The sequence below is a fragment of the Thunnus maccoyii genome, chromosome 19 (assembly GCF_910596095.1).
Source record: "Thunnus maccoyii chromosome 19, fThuMac1.1, whole genome shotgun sequence".
NCBI classification, from domain to species: domain Eukaryota; kingdom Metazoa; phylum Chordata; class Actinopteri; order Scombriformes; family Scombridae; genus Thunnus; species Thunnus maccoyii.
This window is the reverse complement of record NC_056551.1, coordinates 6576373-6602094: the sequence shown is the minus strand read 5'-3', so window position 1 is coordinate 6602094 and position 25722 is coordinate 6576373. Positions and strand designations below refer to the sequence as shown.

Below are 25722 nucleotides of genomic sequence, written 5' to 3'. Positions count from 1 at the left end.
CCTCCTCCCCCCCTCCTTTCTCTTTTTTCCTCTTCTCTGTCCTCTCTGCCTACATTCCCATATCCGACCGCGAGAGAGTCCCATGTTCCACTCACCCATTTCCACACGGCTCCGCGGCCTCTGCCACGTGTCTGTCCGTTCACCATCGATCAACCATCACCATTTAGCATCTGTAGGTCCTCAACAGGCTGGAAGGCATCAGTGCAGGAACTCAGGTCAGGCCAGGCCAGGAGCTGGGCTCTGAATTGGGGAGGGGTCGTCCAAGTGTCCAGGATTTTGGGGGGGGGTTGATGGGATTAGCGGCGTGTTCTTCTGGAGAAGGGGTGCGACAAAAGCAAGCAGTCTGCCAGTGGTGTTTTGTCTTGGGCTGTTCTTCCTCCCCGCCTCTGGTTTAGACGTGGATTCTGGCGATTGTGTCCCATTTGGTGGCGTTGTGATGTGTGTACTGTACATGAGCGTGTGTGTGTGTTTGTATATTTGTGTTGGTGTCCTGTCGTTTTGACTGCTTGATCCTTTGTATATCCACCTTTTATTTGCACCAACCCTGCACTTCCTCTGTTTGGGTTTCAGCCGCTGTTGGTTTGCTTTTGGTTTGAAAAGCATGCGCTGGTGTTTTGTCATTTTGTACAGTCCATTTCCAAGGTAGTCGTGATGGCCAGTCCTCCTGAGAAGAAAACTAATGTGTGGTCTTATTTATCAACATGTCTATTTCAGGATTACACTCATGGATTTCTATTAATCAATTTACTTTTTGCTTTGTCATATTTTCTTTGTCATAATTCCTGTTTATTTTTCAGTGTCCTTGTGGTCTGAACTGTGCATGCCTCTTTCAGGGTATATTTTCAGGTGGCGAAGACAGTCTTCTTTTTTGTTTTAATTCTTGTCTTTATGGGCTACAAACTCTGTGAAGCCTTAGACTCTCACTGTGTTACAAGCTATTCTTTCTTTAAAAATCCCTTTTTACACCATCTTTAGATCTCATATCTCTTTGACTCCTTTGTTGCAGCACAATGAGAGTGTCAGGTTTTCTCCATTCCTTCACAGTTCAGTTGAAAAACCCTGCTCGTTGCGGTCGGGGGGGGGGGGGTGCACTCCGCAAGCTTGGAGTGCTCTGACAAACCAGTGACCCCACAGTCATTTGTGCCCAGCTGCTCCGCCAGACATAGCTGGTCTGCTGACCAAATCTGGCATGGGACTCTAAAAAGAAAAGAAAACGTAAATCTCTGAAGATAGCACAGATACCTTCAGTGGAAGGCTTCTGTACTAACATTGTGTTTTGAATGTGTTTCTCAGGGGAGATGTAGCTTATTGCAGCTAAGCTAACAGGTCACAAATTTTTTTTGAGTGTTTTTATTTGATCTTCTGTCTTTCTCTCTCTTTCTCTTGTGTTAACTGTCTTTTTTTATGGATGTTTCTGCATTGAACCAAACCATCTTTACTCTCCCCTGGAGGTTTCACAATAGAATTGGTCACCTTTGAAGAGAAGAAGAGTTGGATCACCATTGTTATTATGTCTTTATGAGGGTTCGGATGCTGGTTTGGGAGCCCCAGTAGGGAAAAAAATGGCTCAAAGTGGAAACTTAAAACAGGATTCAGCGTAATCAAAAAAGATGCTCCAATTTAAAGATTTACCATCTTCAGTCTTTGACCATTATTTTGATTTTATATAAATGTTCTTCTTTTATATTAATGGATATCAATGGACTTGAGTGTCAGTGTCCCTCACCCACATGCCACACTGCTCCTCTCTCCCTCTGCAAGCATGCCGATTACTGTAACTGTCATAGATGTAGTAACGGTAGAACTAAGTAGAAATAATCTTTGTAGTTGTGCCATATATTAAGATGACTCACTATAGCTGTATTGAATAAGTAGCTTTAAAACCATTAACTGTGGTTGTGAAGTGTCTCTCTTTTGCTGGTCCACTTGACCCCAGTAGGGTGAGCTGTTAGCAGGCCCTCAAGGTACAAGACATGAGGAGACCTAAATGGGGGCTGTAAGCCGTCGGATGATGCAACTCACGGGTCAAGGAGATGAGCGACATCCACTCTGACTCCAGTTGATTTAGAAAAATGAAACCTTTTATCATTCAGGCTGGATGTTGCCCCATCTGTCAGCATGTTAGTTGCATCATAACAGCTTCTGAAGCTCATATGCTTGAATGTATTGGCTCTATCAGCTTAAAACGAGAGGAACTTAAATTGTAAGATCTTGCTTAATGGAGACACAAAAAGTACAAAAGTGAGATGGATACCGTGAGGCAAGACTCTTCCCTGTTTTGGTTCTGCCATCATTAATGTAGGACAATTATCTTTTATGTATTTAATGTCTTGCACATTGGGTGTTATGAAACTGGTTCTTCTAATATAGTGCTGTGAGTCAGGATTTTAATTGGCATTTTGGAAATCAGTCCAATTCTAAAGAGCATAATGCAGACAAGTTAGTTACTCCGCCCAATACCACTGTGTTTTAAAACATGACGCAAGGAATCATTACTACAAAAAAAACGCATGTTGAAGCTATATTTATGATGTAATTGACTGTATTCACAATATTTAATGAGTGATTGTTTCATAATGTTTCTATATTTTTGCTCATTAGTAGAAAAAGCAGCCTCAGCATTGTGAAAAATATGGCTTACTGCTTTCAGACCACACAAGACTCAAAAGACTCAGTCAAAAGCATAATAACGATTACCATAGAAACTAAGCACCTGCATGCAATCGAGATCTTGTTTCCCCCTCTCAGTACTGTAGACGCCTCTAATTCAACGCACTATGCTTTAAAAGAAGCACAGTGAAGTGGGGACTGGATGTAAGAGTCCGACACAACAGCACTTTGAAATCAGCCTGAAATTCATCTTCTCCTCCTGAGCTGCTAAAATTAGAGAAGTCTGCATGCGTACAAATGACTGCAGGGAGATAAATGAGCTGTCCGTTTTACCCGTGGCAGCAAATTATCACCCAGTCATGTTGTCAGGCTGGAAAATAAATGATTGCCTGATTCAAATTTGCTGTTGTCTAGACTCTCATGACCTTACATCTGCTCCCAACTAGCCCACCTCAGGCACAACCAAACTGCTTTACAAAAATCCAAACGTAAAAGATTCAAAATAGCAATCAGAAAAACTGAGGTCTGCCTGAGAGGGGTTAGAGAACCCTCCTGCTTCTACATTTCTGCAGAAATGAAGCGCAGGTTTTCTTAAAAATCAAAACGAATGTATAGATTAAGTTGCAACAAAGCTTCCAAATGCTGCTTTTGTCAAGAAATCACACCCTCTTATGTGTCTCCCTTTACTCCTTTCCCCCCCATTTCTCTTCACCTCTGCAGCAGTACCCACCCACTGACATCACGGGCCAACTCAACTTGTCTGACCCGTCTGTCAGCACTGTGGTGTAAAAGAGAGGGAGACGCCGAGGTTTGCTCCCCAAAGGAGAGAGGAAAAACGAGACGAGGAAGGAGAAGGGGAAGCGGAGGGGAGAGAGCCATCTCCTCGACTTCCCTTCGCCGTTGAAGCCGAAGCTTTCATTTCACCGCTTTCGGAGCTTTCGAAGAAACTGCTTGCTGAAGAAGTGGCTGAAAACACTGAAGTTGCACCTTTTTTGAAGTCAGGATTACCTGGTGTTAGATGTTTGTAGGGTCCCTGAGCATGCACAGAAGAACCCATCTGACTCACATATACAATCTTTCCGTCTGTATATTATTAGCTGACTTATTTAACCTTGTTTTTGTCCTTTTACTCACAGAAATTTACTTAATGTTTGATGTTATTTCCAGTTTCCTGACCAGCTTAGTTTGGTTAAGTTTAAATAAACCAGTTTTGGTGCAAGTACTGTACTTAACATATCACTTCCAATTAGGGCCTAGATACAATAGTAATATTTAGAATTTCTTAACAACATATACTGCAATACAATATGTACTGTAAGCTTCAATGGATATCAAGTATTTTTAATAGGAACTTCTTGTGTTTTTATCTACACTTTAAAAGTTTTTAGATGATATTTCTTTCATCAGGAGGCACTAATGATAACAAAGAGGATATAACTAATCTTGTCTACCAGAGAAGATGATGGAAGCATGTGTGTGCTTGTATATGAATAAGAGCTTTATGTATCTGAATGATATAGTTAATGAAATAGATAATTGATATTTTGAAGGCTATATTCTGGACTAGTAGTTGTTAAAATTGAATCTTTTTCCCCTTTCATTTTCTACAAAAATGCCAAATGCATGTTTTGTTTTTTATTTCTAAGAACTCAGTTTCTTAAAGAAAATCAGTTAAACTTTGCTACTATTTATAGCGAGAGATAAGTAGTGAATACATGAAGTTACAGATTAATTTGCAATCTGATGAAACCTTCAAGTAAGACTGGTGTTTTTAGGTCTCAGCCATAAGCCATGTTGCGTTTGGGGACGCCCTCTCTCTTCCTCTCTCCTGCTGCAGCAGTCTTTCTCAATTTCCAGTCTCGACGGGGTTGCATCAAAGGGCCAGGTTTTTCACCCAACCAACACTCGATCTTTCGTGCAAAACACTCCTTGCTGCGCAGCACCGGAGAACTTTTACACGAAGGAACCCGAGTGAATTGAAAGCGTGGCTCAGCTTGCGAGCTTGTGTGCAGGTCTTGGTTAGATGCAAAAACAGGCCGTTTCCCATTTTCTGGAGCTGAGAAACCACTGCTGCTTGTTGAAAGACTATCACATTCTTTCTGGTGTCTGGCTGGCACCGCATAGCACTTTAAGCTGAGGGGTCTCCCAAAACTGTTGAAAATATACTGATTTATCAAGAGAATAGGAACAGAACCTCTATAACATCAGTCAAACATGTTAACTTCTCCACTTTAAGATGTTTTAATTTCACAAATCTTACAAACAGTAGTATCTACAAAGTCTTTATAAGTGACATAATGACACTTTTACACAACCACACAATGTGCTAAAACAGAGTTTGGTTTCTAAACTTGAACCAATACTTTGCCTCTGATCACATTCTCATTCTGGCCTATGCATGCTTACGTGTTATTATCAGTGCTTTCGTTTTTTTGTTTGTTTGTTTTTTTTTCTTGGATGCGTGTTGTTTGCCGTGTACAGTTAGCTGAGCTGTGTGACGCACTTAAGTTGAATGAAATGTAAATAGAATCTGGTTCAGTGTAGATGGGGGTTGAGGAGATTGTACTGCGCTTGTATTATGACTGCAGCTGAGAATGTCTTATATTATAGTTATACACACACACACACACACACACACAGACACACACACACACACATACACACATGCACACACACAGCAGTTGTGATACACAGGCATGCATCAACACACACACACACACAGAAACATGACAACACCCCTTAAGGGAAGAATCACTTGTTTTTCTTACCTTTTCCAGTAAAGATCTTGCATTGAATTATCTTGTTTATACAACTGTAAATAAAATATACTTACATACTGCCAAGTCCATCCGCTCTTCTGCTTTAATTATTTAAAGTCCTGCATCTGACAGTTACTTACAGTATCAATTAATCTCTCAGCTGTTTTTTTTCAACAAATCAATAAATAGCACAGAAATAATCAATAAAATGTCACTTTCCTCAGTGGACAAAGTGGTGTCTGCAAACTGCTTAAGTCCAACCAGCAGTCCAAAACCCAAAGATATTCAATTTATAATCATATAAAACAGAAAAAAGCAGCAAATCCTCACATTTGAGAAGCAGGAGAATGTGAATGTTTGGCATTGTTGCTTGACTTAAACAATAAATCAATTACCAAAATTGTTAGCAATTATTTTTGTTGTGATCGACTGAGTACAGTATGAGTAAGTTTTTGTAATAGCACTTCTTAAACTGCTATATGAGGAGTCTCTAGGTGTGTCATATATACAAACGAAACAATATAAGTACACACTGTACCAAAAAAAGAACAAAAGAGAAGGAAGAGATAAAAAGAAAATAACACCTTTGCATCAATATATGAATCGAAGACAAACGAGTTTTTAAAAAGGCTGAGAACAAATCAAAGCAAGAGAGAGCATCAGTAAAAGGCAACAGGTCTTGCAATGAGATTTAAAATGCATTTGATACTAGCATACAACCCGTATCAGATTCATTTCCCAATAATGTGATTGCCTAACAAGCACAGTACTGGACGAGTCACTTCGGATTTGGCAGCAAACTCACCAGCTCCAATGGTAGCCTGATGTTGGCAAAGGCAGGCATTTTCCAACAGTCTGATGTGCAGTGGTCCGGTGCTGAAGCAACAGTGCATGCTGGAGATTTTTAACAATCTTGCCTGCTTTCATGCTGAGCTTGATAGACTTTTCTTAAAAGAAAGAAAAACAGACATGTAGCACTTCTCAAACACATGGTTTAAATGTTCCACACCATTGTAAATAAAATACACATATAAAATGAATTAAAATGTTTGACGTTAAAAGTGAATCAGTGATCTGATGTTGCAAGTGTTGCCAGAATTATAAACTTTGCAGCAGCTCTACGCAGCTTTTAGTCACTGTAATAGCTAATTGTTTTGGCTATCTGACTGTATGGTTGACTCCATAATGTTCATACCAACCATTCATATAAAACTGAAAGCAGCAATCTCCAGATAACAAGCTCAGACAAGCTGAATGTGACCTGCCCAGCAGGAAGCAGCAGAGCTGAAGTGAATGGTTGGTGAACTGAGCAGCTAAAGAGCCTGATGTTTTTCTCAGGAGTTCATGGAGACCAAACCAGAGCTAAAAACAATTGTGACTATTGGACTTACACTCATTACACAACATGTGATGATAATGTTGATCTGAGTCAGGTGAACATGTAACTTTTTATCAACATGCCAGCCAAGTGATCAGCTGATAGTATGTCTCAGCTGTGGTGTTTTGGAGCCTGTCTTTCCCCTGGTGATACAAAAAGTGCTTAAAAAAACAAGAGAAGCCAGCAAAACGCATCAAAAAATGGAAAAGATGAATATGCAATTAAAGAACTGGGTTTCATTACAGTCAAAATTAATATTATGCTCTTTGCAGTGACTTAAGAGTCAGCTATACAACTGACAAACTGTATCTGTTCCTGGCTATTTTGGCCACTACTTTGAAATTGAAATATCTCAAAAACTAGGATGTAGCCTTGTTAATCGATCTGTCAGTATATGTCTCTTCCACACATTGTACCATGTAACTTAAAAACAAACTGACAAGTTTGATAAAATCAAGGGTTTCTCCCTGTATCTGTCAAAATGTCATGTTGCATCTACAGACAAAATAAGGGGTGCTGTCTGACATGTACTGTATATCTTTAGGCTCATTGGAAACCTTCATTCTTTTAAACAGCCCTCACACATTGTCAATAATATGACCTAGAGCAGCTGAAATGATACCAATGTCATTCTGGATACCTAAGTGGAATATACCATAACACCAACACAGTCACTGTCAGTGTAATTTTTAATTAAATTGGGAGGACCATCATTCTTCACATCACAGCTGTCTTTGTTAATTAATGACATACCTTGTACGTCATTAATTAACGCAGGGTATTGTCAGGTGAGACATTTTTTCTGGTCCATTGACCCTGTGTCCTGATCACAGCAGACACTCTGTCACACTCTGTGAGAGAGATTGATGTGACACTGAGTGCTGATTGGTCCTGTGGATTACAACCAGATTTTATGTACAGGTCTCAGGCCTCTGCTAAAAAAACACAATAAACACAACAATGTCATTTAAACATAAAGTTTGATGTACAGTCTGAGTAACTGTCCTTATTTCTAATACATATTGCAGGGTTTTTCCTTGTAAACAAGTTAGATTCTTTTAATTTTTTTTTTTTTTTTTTAAGTTTTTACCTAAATTTGCTGTGTTCAACCTCTAAATTACTGTACATCAAGTTGGTGATGTGGGTGATCAGAACAGTTGAGCCTTAATTAACCCTTTTACTGTAAATGTCCTGAAGCTGCTGCTCATGTAAAATGTCAATGTCAAAACATGTCTGATGCCATATTGTGTCTGCAATCATTCATGTACAAGAAACAATGAGAGAAAGTACAGGCCTGAGGAAAGGCTGTGGAGGAATTTATGATTTAAATGTTCCCTCTTATATACTTACTTAAAAATGCATTTGGACTGTTTGCTCTGCTTAAGTGTGTGCTATAGCCAAATGAAATTTAGCACAGTCTGACATCCACACTTTCATTATTCCTTGACTGCCTCTTGCTGAAGGAGCTAATGCAGGTTCTAAAAGTGACCACAAGATGTCCAACATGTGCCTTGCTTTCTCATAGGCCCTGTTTACACCCAGCATTAACATGAGTGTTGGGTGATCTGATCACAAGTGTGAACGCACCCAAGATGCTTTGAGGACACATTGATATCTGATCACATAAAGATCTGTGAGGCGTGATAGACGAACTTGTTCCCACATGACGTGGATTCGGTGGAAGTTGCTCAGGACTGTTATGAGACTTTGGAAAAAGTCTGACTCATGAAAAGAACAATGAAACGGGCTGCAATTAAGAATTAGGCTGGATGTAAAATGCAAAACTTTATGGCAAATTTCAGCTTGAAAAGTCATTCTTGACTTTTGAAACTGCAATTCAACAATACAATCTCACTTTCTAGCTTTTGCTGAAGCTTTTAAACATATCACACAGTCTTCATCAGCAGATGGAGTTTGTTCAGTTGTCAAGGAACTGTAATTGTAGGATTTTTTTGTCCTTAAAAGTTGATCTTGACAGTTCATTCTTGACTTAGAAACAACAAAATAATTTCAACTCACTAAAGTCCTCAATTTGAACACATAGTTTCATGACAAACTCCTGATACTAATGACGACTGTGATACAGTTGAATGCTAAAGAAAAAGGTTTTTGTTGTTTTTTACAGCATTGCTCCTTTTTATTTTTTCACTTATCACAGCTTTACTTATTTATTCTGAATATAATGTGTTTATTTTTTGCTCCTCTCTCCCTACTTCTTCCTCTCTGCTGTGTTTTCAATATGGACCTTACATAAATGGGCCCATTTTAAATGCCAGCTGCTTTATGACTGTGTTTTTAATGGGAAAGTCAACAGTGGAAATATGTCAAAAAATTGCATGTTTGTTGATTCACTTGTGTGTTATTATGACAAAGGTCAAGAAAAAATATCTCTTCTGTTGAGGTTGAGTCACTGGGTTAGAGGCACTGTAAGTAAGTAAAGTTTATTCATACAGCGCCTTTCACAGACACCAGTCACAAAGTGCTTCACAGGCACGCACACAAAAAACAATAAATAAATAAATCAAAGATAAACAACAAATAAAACACACAGGAGGTAAAAAACAGGTATAAATCACAAGTTAAAACATAAAATACCACATGCTACCTAAATGCCCCTCTGGACAGATGGGTTCTTAACTGCTTTTTAAGAGTCCCCAGAGTCCAGAGAACTCAGACTTTTATGGAGACTATTCCAAAGCTTAGGTGCTGCTGACTCGAATGCATGATTTCCTTGAGTCTTAAAATGTGTCCAAGGACCACTTGGAAGACCCTGATTAGAGGACCCTCTGGTGGTGCAGAGGGTCCACGATATAATGTGGAGCCAAGTGGGGCTCTATAAGTGAGTACTAAGATTTTAAAAATGAATTCTAAAATTAACAGGAAGCCAATGTACAGAGATTAAAATAGGTGTAATATGTGACCATCTGTTGACTTGTGTTAAAAGCCTAGCAGCAGCATTTTGGACGGTTTGTAAGCAGTCCAAGGAAGATTTATTAATACGGGTAAAAAACAGAATTCCAGCTCTTGACACATCAGACCTGATTTTGGCTGTTTCTTAAGTGAAAGAAACATGATCAAGTCAGCTTCCTAATAAAAGCATCAAAACTCATGGATTGGACAAAAATCACACCAAGATTACACAGACTAGATTGAGAAGATGAGGATAAGGCACCAAGGTTCTGCCTGATCACTGAGTGAAGGTTATCAGGAGCAATAATCAATACTTCAGTTTTATCTGCATCTAACTGCAGGAAATTATTTGCCATCAAGTTCCTAGTTGCATTTAAACACCTGTTCAATACAGACAGTCTGTCAAGCTCATCAGGTTTGAAGGAAAAGTACTGTAATTGTCACACTACTGTAATTATTTTTGGCATTTAGTCTCCCAGATGAGCCTGTTAACCTGGGGTGGGATACTGACAGTTACAATAACAGTATATACTTAATGTTTTTGCTTTTTGCTTTATTATGCAATGTCTAGCATACTGCAAAGGATACAAACATTTAAATCTGTGCTGGAGTGACAACATAAGGATAGCTCAAGTGCTTAACTCAGAAGCTCCTTCAAAATACCTCATTATATATTCTGCTAAATTTGGACACTGTCAGACTTTTTTAGACTAGACTTTTTAAAGCACAAGTACAAAGAAATTTAAGGCCACTACTGAAAACTTGATGAAAACTTCATGTCCATGCTTCACTTTACATTCAAATGAAGGTGCAATTTGCAAGTCAGGTTTTGAGCTGCACCCATTCACATGCAAATACGGGGGGAAAAAACAAAAAACAGCTTTGCAGTTCCTCTGTCCAACTGCCTACAATCTGGACCTCTGCCGGTTTACGCCACCCATTGTTTTCCATAAATGACTATATAATTATAATATTCATCAGATTTTTATCTCTCTTAAATTAACAAGGAAATGATTAGGCAGAGATTACACGTAGCTCCACCCTGACTAACCGCTGAGTGTGAATGAGTAGCTCAGGCCCATAATAAAAACATTTTCCCCTCCATGGCACCAGTAGCCTTGGAGCTGATTTCATTCATTGACCAGGGAGAAGGTTTCAGACACATGGAGGAGGACTTGGTTGCGCTGGGAACATAAATTCAGGTCAGACTTTGCTATCTCAAGTGAAATGTAAAACAGGAGGCAGGCAGCAGGTGAAGCGTGAACCACAGGCGGGCCGGCAGCGGGAAGCCACCAGTACCTTCTCCCTCTTGGCCACTACTATTAAACGACGCTCAAATTTCCAGCAGGCGCAAAGAGGAGCTGCACTTCTCACTTCATGGCTCAGCGCTCCGCTCATCCTGTCGTCCCCATCGCGCTGCTGGTGTTTGGATTTGTTGCAATCCTGCTCCTCACTATCCCCACCGAAGACATCCAAGAGGCGCCGGGGTTCATGGTAAGGTCCCGTCGGGTATTTTTAGCTCTTGTCAGGGTGTTAAGTCGTAGGGATGTGTTACCAAAAGCGCTGCTGTGCAGGGTGCACAGGAAGCAAAAAGGTGTTACATAGAAATCGGTGGCACTGGAGGATTCTGTGAGATTACTACCTGAATGTAGTTTACTCAGACTGGGTTTTACCCCAAAGTTCTTTACATCCTCGGCTGTCTTCAAAAATGATGGGGTTGGTTAATAGTCTCTGGGTCAGCTCAAAAATATGGAAGTAAAATACTGACAATATTAAATAAAACATGTATTATACTCTAAATTGTATTTGCTATACACGTGCACATTATATATTATATTATATATATTATATAAGTATTTTTATGTTTAATTTTTACTTTCATATTGAGAAATGATTTGGTGATTTGCAGTTCAAAAGACAACTAAACATTAAAATGGGTGTAAAAATTGTTGTTGTCTGTTCAATCCCTGGACTGACAGGATAATTCTGGGTGTGGAAAGTGAAAAAGCAGCGCATGCCCCTCCTGCATTACCATCACTGAGGTGTCCTTGAGCAAGGCCCTTAACCCCAACTGCTCCAGTGGAGCTGCTCGGTGGCTGGTAGATCAGACTGTGGTTGTACTGGGCAGCTTCCAGGTGTGAATGTGTGTAACTGTTATACTCTAAATTGTATTTGCTATACATGTGCACATTATATATTATATTATATATTATATATATATATATATAATATTATATATATTATATAAGTCTTTTTATGTTTTATTTTTACTTTCATAGTGGGAAATGATTTGGTGATTTGTAGGCCAAAAGACCACTAGACATTAAAATGGGTTAACTTTGGATAAAAAGTGAACATTTTATAAATGTTAAGTTGTTTCAACAGTATTTCAGTGACTATATTCTAACATGTAGTTAGGACCTCCCTCATATTTAAATATAGTCATTTAAATGCTGCTGAAACAAAGTTGGGCTAGTTTTAACCAGTCATCTGATTAATCTTATCCTCTCCTGTTTTTATTATCTGTATGTTTGGCTCTTGGTCATGGCTCACTCATCTGTTGCTCACTCAAGATCAACTGAGGACAGTTTGCCTATCATGAGACTGTCATCAGTAACTTTGTGATATGCTATATATTATGCACTCAGGTGACCTCATGGCTGAAATACTGATAAACTGTAGTTGCCTCATTGTAATGAAGCAAAAAATATGGCAAAGAGACTGCCCTACATCTAGAATGTAAACCAAGATTTAACGAAGAGACAAACAAATAAATGACAAGCTTGGCTGTCTTGAGGATTAAGGCAGTGAAAGGTTGTTGTTCACTGCTGTTAGGAAACTGCCAATGCAGCTACACTGGAGAAGTTTCATTGTAAAGTGCCCCATATCTATTATAAATCTATCGTAAAGCATTTTTAAAGTGAAATTTGAAAGTTTTCTCATGTTATAATTTTGACCATATATCTAATGATTACAACACACACACACACACAAAAACAACATAAAACTCTCAACTCCATGTATGGACTTTCCTGTCTATTCCCTTGTTTTGAAACTGTAGTGGAGTGCTGTTTTAGCATTCAGAGCAGGATTGCTGCAAAGGTCAACTCCAGCTTCTGTTGCCTCTGCACCATCCCAGTGTTTGTGTTACCGGCTAAATATCCCATGGTTCCTTTTTTAGTATAACGTAGCTGCCCTTTTGCTCAGTAACAATGCGGTCAACCAGTCACACAAAAGGGCACAAAAAGGTTTTTCTTACATTTTTCAGGGAAACAACTGCAAGAGTTCCCATAGTGTATCACATGAAAGGACAAACAGATCATTAGAGTTCCTGTGTGTTTTTGGCAAGTGTAGAGCAGGTCCTTACAACTGACTGCACAGCAGTAATGAGAAAATATTATGAGAAGTAAAGCTGCCAACTTCCACATGACATTACTGTTCACCTGTTGTGCTGATTTGAGAGGCTGTGTGTTTTCAAATGCGAATGTAGAAGGATGTGCAAGTATCTATTTAAGCACACGTATTTGTGTGTATGTGTGTGTGAGATCCTTTTCTCTCAGATTATCAGTCGGATATCCTCTTGCGTGTGCAGACATCCTGGGGTCCAAGTACCTGTTATCTAAACAAGAGGTAGAGGAGGTATTTCCTGCTAAACAACTAAGATAGTTAGTACTGTTCACACACAACATATTTTAGGCTACATGGTTGGTAATGTAATGTTATGATAGAGACTGTATAGTGTATAACATGCACCCGAGAGTTCAATGCATACTTCAGTAACCGCAAGTATGTTGTAACAATGCTAAATGTCTACAATATGTTATAACAACCTGAAAACAAAAAATCTTGGATGTATAAGAGTGGAGAGATACAGAAGTACAATGCATTTACATTTACCTGAGAAAAAACTATTGTGGCATTTTCTTATAATTATGACTCTGTATCTTATAGTTTTTTTTTCCTTAATATCTCTATCTTATGATTATAAAATGAAATCTTGTAGTTATGAGATCTGTCATCCGTGTCAGTTGGGAGAGTTAAAGAGTCCCAGGCCCAAAAGGTTTCCGTAGATTGAACTGAGCTATCCCCTAAATACACCAACCCACCCGTTGAACACTCCTGCAGTTGTTTCAATATGTTTTCTTAGTTTGACCAGCAAAAATTATATTTTTATTTTTGCCAGTGTCACACAAAATTAAAAGCACACACAATTGGCTAGATGCAAGAAGTGGAGCAAGAACTTCAACTGGATTGTACAGAAGACTACTCAGTTTTAGATTTCATATTTCATTCCTTCAGTCTTGTGGAGCCCAGTTGAAATGTGTAAGTTTGACATATACAGTACCAAAAGCTGCATATCAAAGTGCTGAATCCTTACTTAGCAATGTCATTAAGATGAAAAACTGAGAGTTGTTTGAAAGAGAATGAATAAGCAAACATGTAAGACAACTAGTAACTGGTACTTTATATTTCAGAGCTAACATTAAGGTTAATAAAAAACATAAATAAGGTTAATATTATTACAATTTTAATGATGATTTTTATGACTTAAAAAAAATTGTCAACTTTGAATAAACTACATATATTGATGTGAAGCAGTGTAACTTGAACTCATCTGGCATATTCTTGTACACAAAACAATATTGGCATTTCTGCACAAATAAAAAAAAAGCAAAATAACACATTTTCTTACTTATTTTATAAAAGTGAACTCCTTTCCTGTATTATAAAGGTGAGGATTAAAGATGGGGTAAAAATGTAATGCAATCAGTGTCTTTCCAACACAAATACTTGTGTAATATGAGGCCCAGAATGCTGTCTTTGAACATTCACATCGTTAGTTAACCTAGTCTGCAGCCAAATGGCTTCAAGATGCCAACATTGAGGTGACACAGCCATGACTGTTAACGTCTTTCATGTTCTTTTATATGGTTAACTAGAGTCCTCTTTTCAAGACTGTCAGCACAATTAACTTTTTGAAATGTTGAGCTGTCTCTGTTATAACCCCCTTCACTTTTTTCTCACTCTATAGTATGGGATTGTCCTGGATGCTGGGTCTTCGCACACAGCTTTGTATATATACAAGTGGCCAGCAGACAAGCAAAATGGCACAGGCGTGGTCACTCAGCACAGGGAATGTCATGTGCAGGGTAAGTATTAGCAGTTTCTCCACCAAACACTTCACTACCAATACTCCTGCTTGTATGCTTGGGAGATGGTTTTGAAAAGTTTCTGCTTTGTCTCAGAGGATGGCAGCTGTAGTCGGCTCAGATTCATAACAGTTTCAACAGCAGCCCATTCACAGTGAAAAAAGAATATCCTCAGAGACATTTCAAAACACTATCTGTTTCCCTTTCACCTATAGTGATCACGTCTGTCTGGGTCAAATTGATCACTATAAGCGGATGATTATTATAACCTCTTTTTTTTCTTTTTCTTTATTTCTCATTCAGATTACAATCTGTATATTTATATATTTGTATACTTATAACATGAATATAAAGTAATAAAACAGACACCGTCACTATTTACTGGATTTTATTGACTGTTTCAAAATACAGTACAGCTGTTTTAAACTCTTGTTGTTTCACTGCTGCATGTTGTTGGCTTGTTTTTGGCAGTTTGTCATAAGCCCCAAGGAGACTATGTTCTTCATTCAGAGAAAAAGTCTTTCTTTTTCCTGTTTTCAATGTGCATAAAACACCAGCCTCAGGTAACCAGCTGGTGCTGCAGCCGCTAACACATATCATATGTGTATCATGGGAGTAAAGTAAAAAGAAAATAGAATCACCTTAGTTTTAACATTTTTTTCCATATGTTGTCATGTATGAAAATACCCAAAATGAACACTGTAAGTGGAGTGCTTGATTACTACAAGCAAATTATTTAAACAGCATTTGTATAGGAATGATTCTGTCCTAAGCTTTTTGATCCTTATAAGCGGTTGATCACTGTAACCTTGATCACTATAAGCGGTTTCCACTGCACTGTTTGACAATAGGCTAGCTCATGATGACCATAAGCAAGCTAATGTGAAAGTTAACCACAATAGCAACAGAAGATGTCATACAGTAGTTTGTCATATTTTAGAAAAAAATATGAGAAATTTATATTTTAAAGTCTTTCATTTCATGATTTTGCTCCCTAGTTTTACATTATTTAGCTGAAATACTCTTAAATACTCTAATCTTATTTCAGTAAAACAAATCAAATCTTGAATAAATCAGTTACGTGGTGTTCTATCATGGGCAGATCAGACGATCACACTGAGCCTGACTGCATCCTGCTACACAACACAAGAGCCACAGACTCTGAACAACAACCCACATTAGCTTTCTTGATAAAGTCTCATTCTTATCTAACTTACAAACATGAACACACATTATATCCTGCACCTTAGCTTGTTGAACAAGTCACCAAACAAACATTCACTGGGGAAAAGTGCACCGCTAACATCAAGTTAGCAGTGCACTTTTCCTAGTGCACGGGCTATCTAGCCCGAAGTTAGCAGGCTAGATAGCCAATTAGCTAATCAGCTACAGCACATTAAATTGCATGTAAACATAGGCTACCTGCAAATATCACTTTGGTCTGGTTAGATCCTGGTTTGGTCGTTGCTCTTCAAAATCCCTGTTAGCAACACAATGTCTGGCCATGACTTGTAGCTACAGCAGTTTGTTTATTTTATCTGTGTTCTGTACGTTGTAACGCTGGCAGCCTGCCAACTAATGTCAATAAAACAAGCCTCAATCCTGGAGGGGGCTGTTGGAATCAGATAAATTGTGATAAAAGTGCCTCAAGTGACATCACTTGAGGCACTTTTATAACTGACAAATAACAAAAAACAAAGCTTACAAAGTTCTTTGTCTTGTTATATTTACCAGTGAGTGGGATCTCAGATAGTGCCTGCTGGCTCCTGGGACTGGAATACTGTACATTGTGAAACAAATTTTTGTCTCCAGCAATCATGAATCACAAATGAGTCAGAGTTGAGCTGTGCGGGTTGCCACTCCTGTCCTGCCAAAGGGTCTTTATGTTTTAAAAGAAAGATAAACAAAGATTTTTTTTTTTTCCAATTAGTCATTAAGATGGTGTTTACTTTGTCATGTTTGTCATGTTTCATTGTAAAAATGTCCTATCAGTAGTGACCTTTGATCCTTAGATGGATGTCTGAGAAGGATATCCAAAATTACAAATTTCTAAATATAAATCAGACAATTTACAGTGCCCCAAGTTTCCTTGAATATTTGTAACATTTTACTTCACTATTTTTTATGAAGTCCATGATCAGTGACCTCTGATAACAGTAAGGAAGAACTAAAACATTCTTAAAGTTGATTTCTCAGTTTGAGTCAAGAAAAGCAGTATTCCTTCCACATTGCGTGATTCATTTTCATTGTTCACCCACAACTGTGATGAGTAGATTGTGTTGCAGTTTTCTTACCAGGTAAGTGGGAGATTTCTAGTGTTGTCGGCGTGATTGATTTGCATCAGAATGCAGGTTGGTCACAGATGCAGAACAAGATTCTTCAAGTCGATTATGTAATCAGATGGGTTTTTTCCTTCTCTTCCTTTCATCACTCACCCAGGAGGAGGGATCTCCAGCTATGCAGGCCAACAGGGAGCGGCAGGAAAGAGCTTAGAGGCATGTCTGGACCAGGCAATGAGTGACATCCCCAAAGAAAGACATCAGGTCACGCCTGTGTACCTGGGAGCCACAGCTGGCATGAGGCTTCTGCAGTGAGTCAGTGTGTGTCTCTCTGTCCATATAACCAGACTGTCACTGTCTGTGTTTATTTTGTTTTCTTTAAATGTGACTTTGCTTGTCTTTCTCATACTTCACCCTCCTATGCTACTCCTTTTATACGTTATAATAATAATAAAACAAACATTTTCATCTAGCATAATATATATATTAGTTGCCGATAGGTTATACTCCAATACAGGAGAAAATTCGATTATTATTGTTCCAATATGGAATTTCAGCCAATTATTACGTCTAATAAGGCTTTTCTTACAGTAGTTGTCCATGGTTCCTCTGTGGCCTTGAATAAACACTATATATAATCCTACCACAGGCAGATAGATGAATTTATATTAATTGCACTGTTGCCTGTTAGCACTTTTAGAGGGAAAAAGATAAAGATGAATGGCACATATTTTTTGCATTAACTACAATGTGTTTACCAAATTGACAGTGGAAAAATAAATTGGTCATTATTAATATCAGCCCTGAAATTGCATATCGTTACATGTTTAATGTAGCACATACTGTATATCTTTGACATTGTGAATATCTTATTTAAATAGTAATGATAAGTCTGTGGACGCTTTATTTTTCTCCCTGCACATTACATTCAATTATTATTCTGTTTGACTTGACTTGAATTGACTCAGTGAACTTGCATATCTTATCTTGCATTACATTCTTGTATATTTTGCATACACAGGTATATATTTTGCAGGGCAGTCTGTGGTATATCTCTGTTAAGATAGATATGCACCTATCCTCCAGCACACATGAAATAGACAAATTACTGTAAGTTGATGCCTCTATGATCTCAGCAGTGCTAGATTGTGTCTATTTTTTTGCTAAGTAGAAATATGTGGTATACTGACTATATAAATCTGTAAATACTGTATGAACTCCATTTTTGTTGCAGATAAGACTTAACTTCCTTGACTATATCTTCTGATTTCTTTCTTTTGTTATTATTCAGTATGCATAGATCAACTTCAGGTTCTGGGATCAGTCATGATGGTACAACTGACCAACAGACTGGAGGACCTACATTAATATTAATAATGCCAATTTCCTCCGCATTAAATTTTAGCTTAATTCCAAATTTTGTTTTGGCCTTTCTCGCTCTACATACGTTTTAAGAGAGGCAATTGAATATCTATCCAATTGACAGATATTGGGTAGCGCATGATATCAAATTGGATATCATGCCAGGGTGTGACATCGGTAGGTATCACGTCGACTGGGTGGTGCATGATGTCCAGGATGACTGGATAGCTGGTGTCTGGGAACTGGATAGGTGGTATGCAGTTTGGGTGGGGTTTTGAATGACAGGGCTCCTCATAGGGTCGGGCGCAGCTGGGAGTACATATCATACCTAATGGTGCCTTCGGTGACAACCAATAGCAAAGCTCATTAGAGGGCGGAGCACGTACAAAATAGAAATAGTAGTTACCTATATGTAGCTCCAGGTCTATGAGTATGTGCAGAGCCCTCCTACTACTAGCTCAATGGGCCCCAGTTGTTTGTTGCTGAGTTTCAAAGGGACACAAGCAGCACAGACACTGGGGTTTTATAGTGGGAGGATGCTGCACGGTTGCTACCTCCTGATTGCAAAGATCTTTTCTTAGGTGATGGGGCAGAGCCTCATAAGGGTAAACCAACAGCAAAGTCCATTTTAGGACACCGCACATAATCCTAGAACTGGAGTTACATCCAGGTAACTACTATTTAACATTAGTTGATTCAGGAAATGAATCGATTTGTGGCATACTTTTTAAATAACATACTTTTTAATTTGGGCTTGGGGGAAAGTTTCTGTCTTCAGCTGTCTGTCTCTTGTGGAGTCTGGTAGGCTGGGTGAAATTGGTGCATCTGGTCATGCTGACAAACATGTGTTACTGATTTCACTGTGGTGTCTCCATGAAGCTTTCAAATGAGTAAACCTCAACTGGAAGATCAGGGTTTGTTAAACCTTTGTAGTTTTAGAGGTCAGCAGTGAAACCTGAAGCCTGAGGGAGTAAAAGAGGGAGAAATAACTCAGGTTTATGAAAACTGCTCATTTTCAGCCATCTAACAGCGTTTTATTCATACAACTTCTGAATGAATGTCCAGAAAATTACCTGCTGCAGCTGAAACGTATAATGGTCTAATAAATTACGACTCTTATTTCTCCCCACCAGGATCTCCAATCCAGAGCAGTCTGCTCACACTCTGCAGGAAGTGGGCCGTAAAATCCAGTCCTACCCTTTCAAGTACCAGGGTGCGACCATACTGAGTGGTCAAGAGGAGGGGGCTTATGGCTGGGTCACCGTCAACTATCTCTTAGAGAACTTTATCAAGGTACCAAAGCTTGTGCAAAGTGTTGGAAGGTTTGAATAAGTAGGAGTCTGTATTTTTATCTAAATCAACAATAGGGTGTCAACTGATGTCAAGGCAACCAGTTAGAAATCTGGGAGCAACAAATGGATAACAATTACAGTTGTACTTTGTGAGACAGGATGGTGCCAAAAAGCAGCTTACACTAGAATCAATTCCTGTAATGTTAAAATTCATTTAAAATATATTCTTGTTTTTTGCTCTGGTAATTGTTGCAAAGATTGTCTGTCTTGAGGTATTTTTCTCTTTAAACCTTATTTAGTGGGTGACCGATGACATCTAGTGGCTTCTCCAACACTAATGGTCATATGCTTTTAAATACATCAGATATTGTCTAAATACATTTCTATGTCAGTGGAAAGTGGTTAAAGATTGCATGAGGCAGCATGTGGAAATATACAGTACGTGTAGGAAATGGCTCTTTAGACAATGAACACAAAAAAAAGATAATTTTCTGCTTTTGTTCCCTATTCCTCACCAGTATGGTTTCGTGGGGCACTGGTTCAGCCCTGGCAGACCCACAGTGGGAGCGCTCGATTTCGGTGGGGCGTCCACCCAGATAACATTTGCAACCCAGGAGGAAGTAGAGGACGAGAAGGACTTGATAAAACTGCGTCTGTATGGCCAGGAGTACTCTCTGTACACACACAGCTTCCTCTGCTACGGGCAGGACCAGGTCCTCAAGAGACTGCTGGCCCATATGGTGAAGGTAGAGTAATATGCCGTCTTCACACTCACTAAAAGCAAACTCAACCATCCTATTATTTCAAAAATGTATGTTAAACACAGCAGAGAGACTGGATATCAAGAAACTGTTGAAACAGTTATACCAAAAGACATCAATGAATGTTGTCAAGACACTGTGTCACAGCTTACTAAAAGCATATGACATGTGGACTGTACAACATCCTGGCAGTTAAAGGAATTGATGTGCTGCATACAGTTGATAGTGACAGCACTTGTTTTCTGTAGTTAGGATCCAGATGTTACGTTAACTGTCTGGCTTAAAGTTAATGTTTTCACTGTCTTTAGACCCAGACTAATCCAGGCTGCATGATAGACCAGATTTCATTGTTAAAATATAACAATATCATATGTCTTGTCGATATTATAGCCTCTTCCCTACAAATTTCAAACATATTCAAGCTTTCTGTATTGTTGTTAAGTAACCCAAATATTTTATTTTATTATATTTTATAGATATTAAACATATGTAGGTATTCGGCACTAAATAAGGATGCATCTTTTGCTGTTATTTTTAGGCCCTAAGCCTACTAATACTGGATTTTACAGGCTGTAACTATGGCGATATAAACATTTGATAGTTTAAATGATTTGATGGTAATATATTGGCAGATATAACACACATTACATACACATACAGTATGATGTAAACAAACATTTTGATAAAGAAAGGTGTCATGCAGTCAGTTTTTTTGAGGGATACAGTTTCACACCACATATGTTCATATTCACACCAAACCAAGTCGTTAACAGTAATTATTTGCTTTGGCTTCTATATTTATGATCTAATAATAATTTAATGACAAAATGTTAGCAAAAAGGTTTTAAACTCAGGGGTAACGTTAGCTTGGTTAGCGAACCAGCACCATTGATTATTTAACATATGTAAAGAAAACTGACAAACACGTAGCTAATAACCGCAAATGACATAAGCTAAAACTAATGTTAATTACTCATGGGTTATAGTTAAAACCTTTAAGTAATTTACAAATTCAACTTGTCAGCGGTCTCTGCTGGACAAAAGTATGTAATGGCAACATCGATTTACTTATCGGCCATCACATTCAACCATACAGTTATATCTGTAATAAACTGTACGGTATACATACAGTACATACAAAGTACATGTGCATATTAGAAACTTTAATGTTTGATTGTAATTGTTATATTAATTTAAAGGATTTGTGAAGGGAATGTGTCATGGCTCTCTTTCTCTCTCTGTCTCTCTCTCTCAGTCTCAGGGTTATTCAGAGTCAGTCACTCACCCCTGCTATCCTGCAGGACACACCAGAACTTTAAAGCTGGACAGCATATTCAACTCTCCGTGTACGACAGAGAGCAAACCCGACTCCTACATCCCTCAGGCCTCTTTGACGGTACAAGGCAGTGGACATTATGAACACTGTGTGGGCAATGTGTCCGAGATCTTCGACTTCAACAGCTGCCCCTACTCCCAGTGCTCTTTTGATAAAGTCTACCAGCCAAATGTCACCGGTAGCTTCATGGTAAGATCACAGGTAGCATTATACACTAAAGGTCAGCCTGTACACACAGGGTTCAGATACAGTGTTAGTGATGCCTACAGTTGTACTTTTTTACCATTTGGAAAGCTGTTGACACCACAGCAGCTGTACTGTATTGTCCTTTATATGTCGATATTAAATATGTAGCTAACATCACTGTATCACACACTAAAACTTGTGTGTTGTGACTTACACATAAACTGGGCAAATTTTTTGTCATTCCATCGCTCTTTCTGGCTATATCATTTTCCATATACTCTTACCGTAATTGCCCAAGTCTGAGTTTTGTATTTTGTCTTCTTTCTGTGTTATCAGGCGTTCTCTGCATTCTTCTACATTCACTCCTTCCTGCAGCGTATCACTGGTATCACTGTGAGCACTCCCTCACAAATGGAGGAGGCAGCCAAAACACTGTGCAGTATGACTTTCGATCAAGTTATGTGAAGCTATGAATTCATAATATCTCACTTGTGTCTTCACGTGTTTGGAGTGCTTGTATGTATGGCGTGTGCCACCTGATTAATTTATACATTTTCATTGGTTAATTATTATCATTTATTAATTGATGCATTGAAAGCTATTCACAATGAGTTCATGGATTTGGAAATACATTTTTAAATGACGTCTATTTCTTAAATTCCATTTGGGAATGTGTCTTCCTGTCATATTCACACTCACAGTTGTCTTATTTTTAATCCCCTCCACTCAAAAGTGTGTTTTACTAATTGTTTCTTCGCTTCACGTGTCCAGAGTTTGATACTGCAAAGCCGTTCTCACATCATTGTAGTGCACACAGCACACAGCACATAAATTAATTAATTAAGACAAGTTAACAGAACTTTTTTTTTGTGGAAAACCCATATCAGACAAAAGTAATCATTACAAGCAGAGTATTTTTATAGGTATTTTTACATGTCCGGGGGGGGGGTCTTTAAATTTAACATTTTAACTTTCACTTTCGTGACCACTTTGATTAAAGACCCATGTTTTTAATTTTAAAAAACATGTGGCCAGTGTGTCACATTGAAAATGAAAGAGAGAAAAGTGAAACAGATTTTTTTTTGTAAACTTGTAGTTTATTTGTATACCATCATTTACATATAAATTTCATTATTCACTTCATCAAGGTCTGAAAAAATGTATAATTATTCTGGTGGTACAATCAAGACTCCATATACTGTACACTTGGGTGGATGGGTATTATTTTTAATCCTATGTATTCATCATACTCTAACATTACAATATATTTTAATCTTTGTTCCAGTTGCTGCTTCTTGCTCCAGAGCAAAAGTCTCGTTTGCAGGACTATTGCACTTCCTCTGTGTTTGTCAAGATTCTCATGGTGAGAGGATACAGCTTCGATGAGACGTCATTCCCACACATTTCCTTCCGGAAGAAGGTGAGAAATTCATCATCATTTTACAATACATTATATCCTCATCATCATTTCACAAAACAGTATATCCTCAATGCTCATTTAACAATAACTTGCAACAATATTATGTTGCTGATCCTCCAGGCAGGGGACACCTCCGTGGGTTGGGCTCTGGGCTACATGTTGAGTTTGAGCAATTTGCTGCCAGCAGAGAGAGTGCAGCTGAAGAAGGCCCTGAACCTGGGAGCGTGGGGAACTCTTATCTTCCTCTTTGTCCTCCTCCTAGCAGCAGTCATGGTCTTCATTTTACTTCGAGCTCGTGATGGGAGGAAGAAGGGAGTCAGTGAAAGTACCATCTAGGTACTGCCAGTCAGAAAACAGTAGGACAGAAACACATTTTTGTTTGTTTTGGCACTGTAGTACAGCACATTGGATTTGAAATAAAGATATGACTATGAGGTAAAAGAACTGCTTAGAATTCCAATATCTGGTGTTCACATTATAATCGGTGAACACTGTAAAAGCCCTAACTCTCTTTATAAAGTCCCCCAACTTTAGGTTAATTCAACAGGACAATGATCCTAAGAGACTGTTATGTATGTTCACAGTCTGTGTATTTGTATTTTACACTTTACCTAGACTTATGTTTACTTATCCAATTACTTTAAGCCCCCTAAAATTGGTGCATTCTGCACAAGAAAATTTTGCAGAGCCAACACAATAAAAAATGTGTTAGACTGAAATATTGTATGACTGCTCAAATGGTTGAAAAACACATCACTCCGCTGGTGCCATCAGCACTACAGTGGAGGTCTGTATGTAATTTTTATTTTTAACAAGTCAAACCACTTTTTGGTCCTATGATATGTAAAAAAAAAAAATACAGCTTTTTCTTTTGTAGAGTAAGACTGTACTCTGAAGCACTGTTACAGTAAACTCATTGTGGAGATGACTACCAGTTTAGTATATGAGGGATCATAATTTTCTAAATGTTTGTCTAAATGTTCAAAAACATTTTTCAGGTAGCATTTTTATTCACACTTTAGTCTGTCTAGATTCTACAGCAGAGTTTAAGTCATTAATAAAGATTGTGTCACACAGAGGAGGGTTAATAACTAACTTTGACTGATTTTGAGGCAAATGCTGAGCCGTGACTCTTCCAGAAGTTAATAGTCAGTAATGGAGACCTTAACTTGTACTTTTGATACAGGTCGATATCTGATAGAATAGAGCTCTCACTGTCATTGATAAAATGTAGAATGACAAATGGATAAGGTTTGGTGTTTAAACTAAACTACTTCACACTCCCCATTGACAGTTCAGAAAGGAATGTGCAATGTTAAGTTACTGAAGAAAACTCACATCAGATCTCACCGACCTTGTGTTTATATTTTTCTTATACGTTTCTTTAATGACATTAATGCAGGTTTTAGTCATGTGTGCTGTAATAAACTTTAGCCATCACAAATCAAGCTAACATTTTGACTTTATATAGATGTTCAGAGAATCAGAATCAGAATTGCTTTATTGGCCAAATGTACAATGTACACAGGAGTTTGACTCGGTGATACAGTGCAGTGAAACAAGAAAATAGCAGAATAAGACATAGAAGAGCACACTAAAGTTAAGCAAAAGTGAGAGTGGAAGGAGAAACATAATAGAACAAAAAACCATACAGTTGCTGGGTGCCATTTCCCAGAACACAATGCCCATTATAGTATAAGTGTACTTGTACTACAGTATGAAAACCATCTTTTTGAAGTTTATAATGTTTTAGGTTTAGTTGACATTGTGTTAAAAAGATCATCAAAACCTTTTTTTATCACAGCTCAGTGATCATTTTTTAATTGCATTTGGTACTGTTGTACTGTGTTATATTGTCAGAGGTACTTTGCACCATACATACACAACATTAAAAAAAAAACACTGTCTACAGTGTCTGGGCGCCTTTTTACATGTTTACATGTTGAATTTGTATGTATATTATGGAGTATTTCAAATTATTCTAATACCATAATGCGTTTTTGGTTGTTGAAAAATCTGACAATTCTGGTAATTAGTGCAGTCTGTGTGTTACTTTCAGCCCATTCAATCAATCATTGTTTGATGAAACAGGTGTGACAGTAGATTAAACAAATGTTTTACCAACATATTCCCTTGACTCATCAAATCCTTAATTAATAACCATTGTTAATTTTGTATTTTATTTCCATCACTTACACTGCTTTCTGTGCGGTCACGTGGTATCTTTTACTTCACATAAACAATTAAATGTTATTTTTCTTTATTTGTACAAGGAGCCA

The 25722-nt window shown here is 38.1% G+C and overlaps 2 protein-coding genes across 5 annotated transcripts in view; both read left to right on the top strand.

Moving 5' to 3' along the window:
• grin1a (glutamate receptor, ionotropic, N-methyl D-aspartate 1a) overlaps positions 1–5296 on the top strand; it is a 34641-nt gene extending 29345 nt beyond the window's left edge. For all 3 annotated transcript variants that reach the window (XM_042395320.1, XM_042395319.1, XM_042395321.1), the window contains one exon: positions 3331–5296. In XM_042395320.1, the coding sequence (XP_042251254.1) occupies positions 3331–3399 (69 nt within the window). In that variant the 3' untranslated portion in view covers positions 3400–5296. The remainder of the gene's footprint in view (positions 1–3330) is intronic.
• Positions 5297–10215: 4919 nt separating this feature from the next.
• LOC121886224 (ectonucleoside triphosphate diphosphohydrolase 2) lies at positions 10216–25571 on the top strand. Of its 2 annotated transcripts, none has more exons than XM_042396171.1 (10): positions 10216–10859; positions 11006–11151; positions 14690–14807; positions 17247–17397; positions 19582–19741; positions 20259–20486; positions 21757–22026; positions 22360–22479; positions 23309–23443; positions 23564–25571. In XM_042396171.1, the coding sequence occupies exons 2-10, from the start codon at positions 11035–11037 to the stop codon at positions 23777–23779; spliced, it is 1515 nt and encodes a 504-aa protein (XP_042252105.1). In that variant the 5' UTR covers positions 10216–10859; positions 11006–11034; the 3' UTR covers positions 23780–25571. The 2 variants fall into 2 exon arrangements, with proteins under 2 accessions (XP_042252105.1, XP_042252104.1); XM_042396170.1 differs by having other exon boundaries at positions 11003–11151.
• The last annotated feature ends 151 nt before the right edge of the window (positions 25572–25722 follow it).

Excerpts from the sequence above, each read along its gene's own strand:
- LOC121886224 (XM_042396171.1), top strand. The coding sequence starts at position 11,035 with ATGGCTCAGCGCTCCGCTCATCCTGTCGTCCCCATCGCGCTGCTGGTG. Across the intron at positions 11,152-14,689 it reads AAGAGGCGCCGGGGTTCATG|TATGGGATTGTCCTGGATGC; the intron begins GTAAGGTCCCGT and ends CTCACTCTATAG. Across the intron at positions 22,480-23,308 it reads GCAGTATGACTTTCGATCAA|TTGCTGCTTCTTGCTCCAGA; the intron begins GTTATGTGAAGC and ends TCTTTGTTCCAG.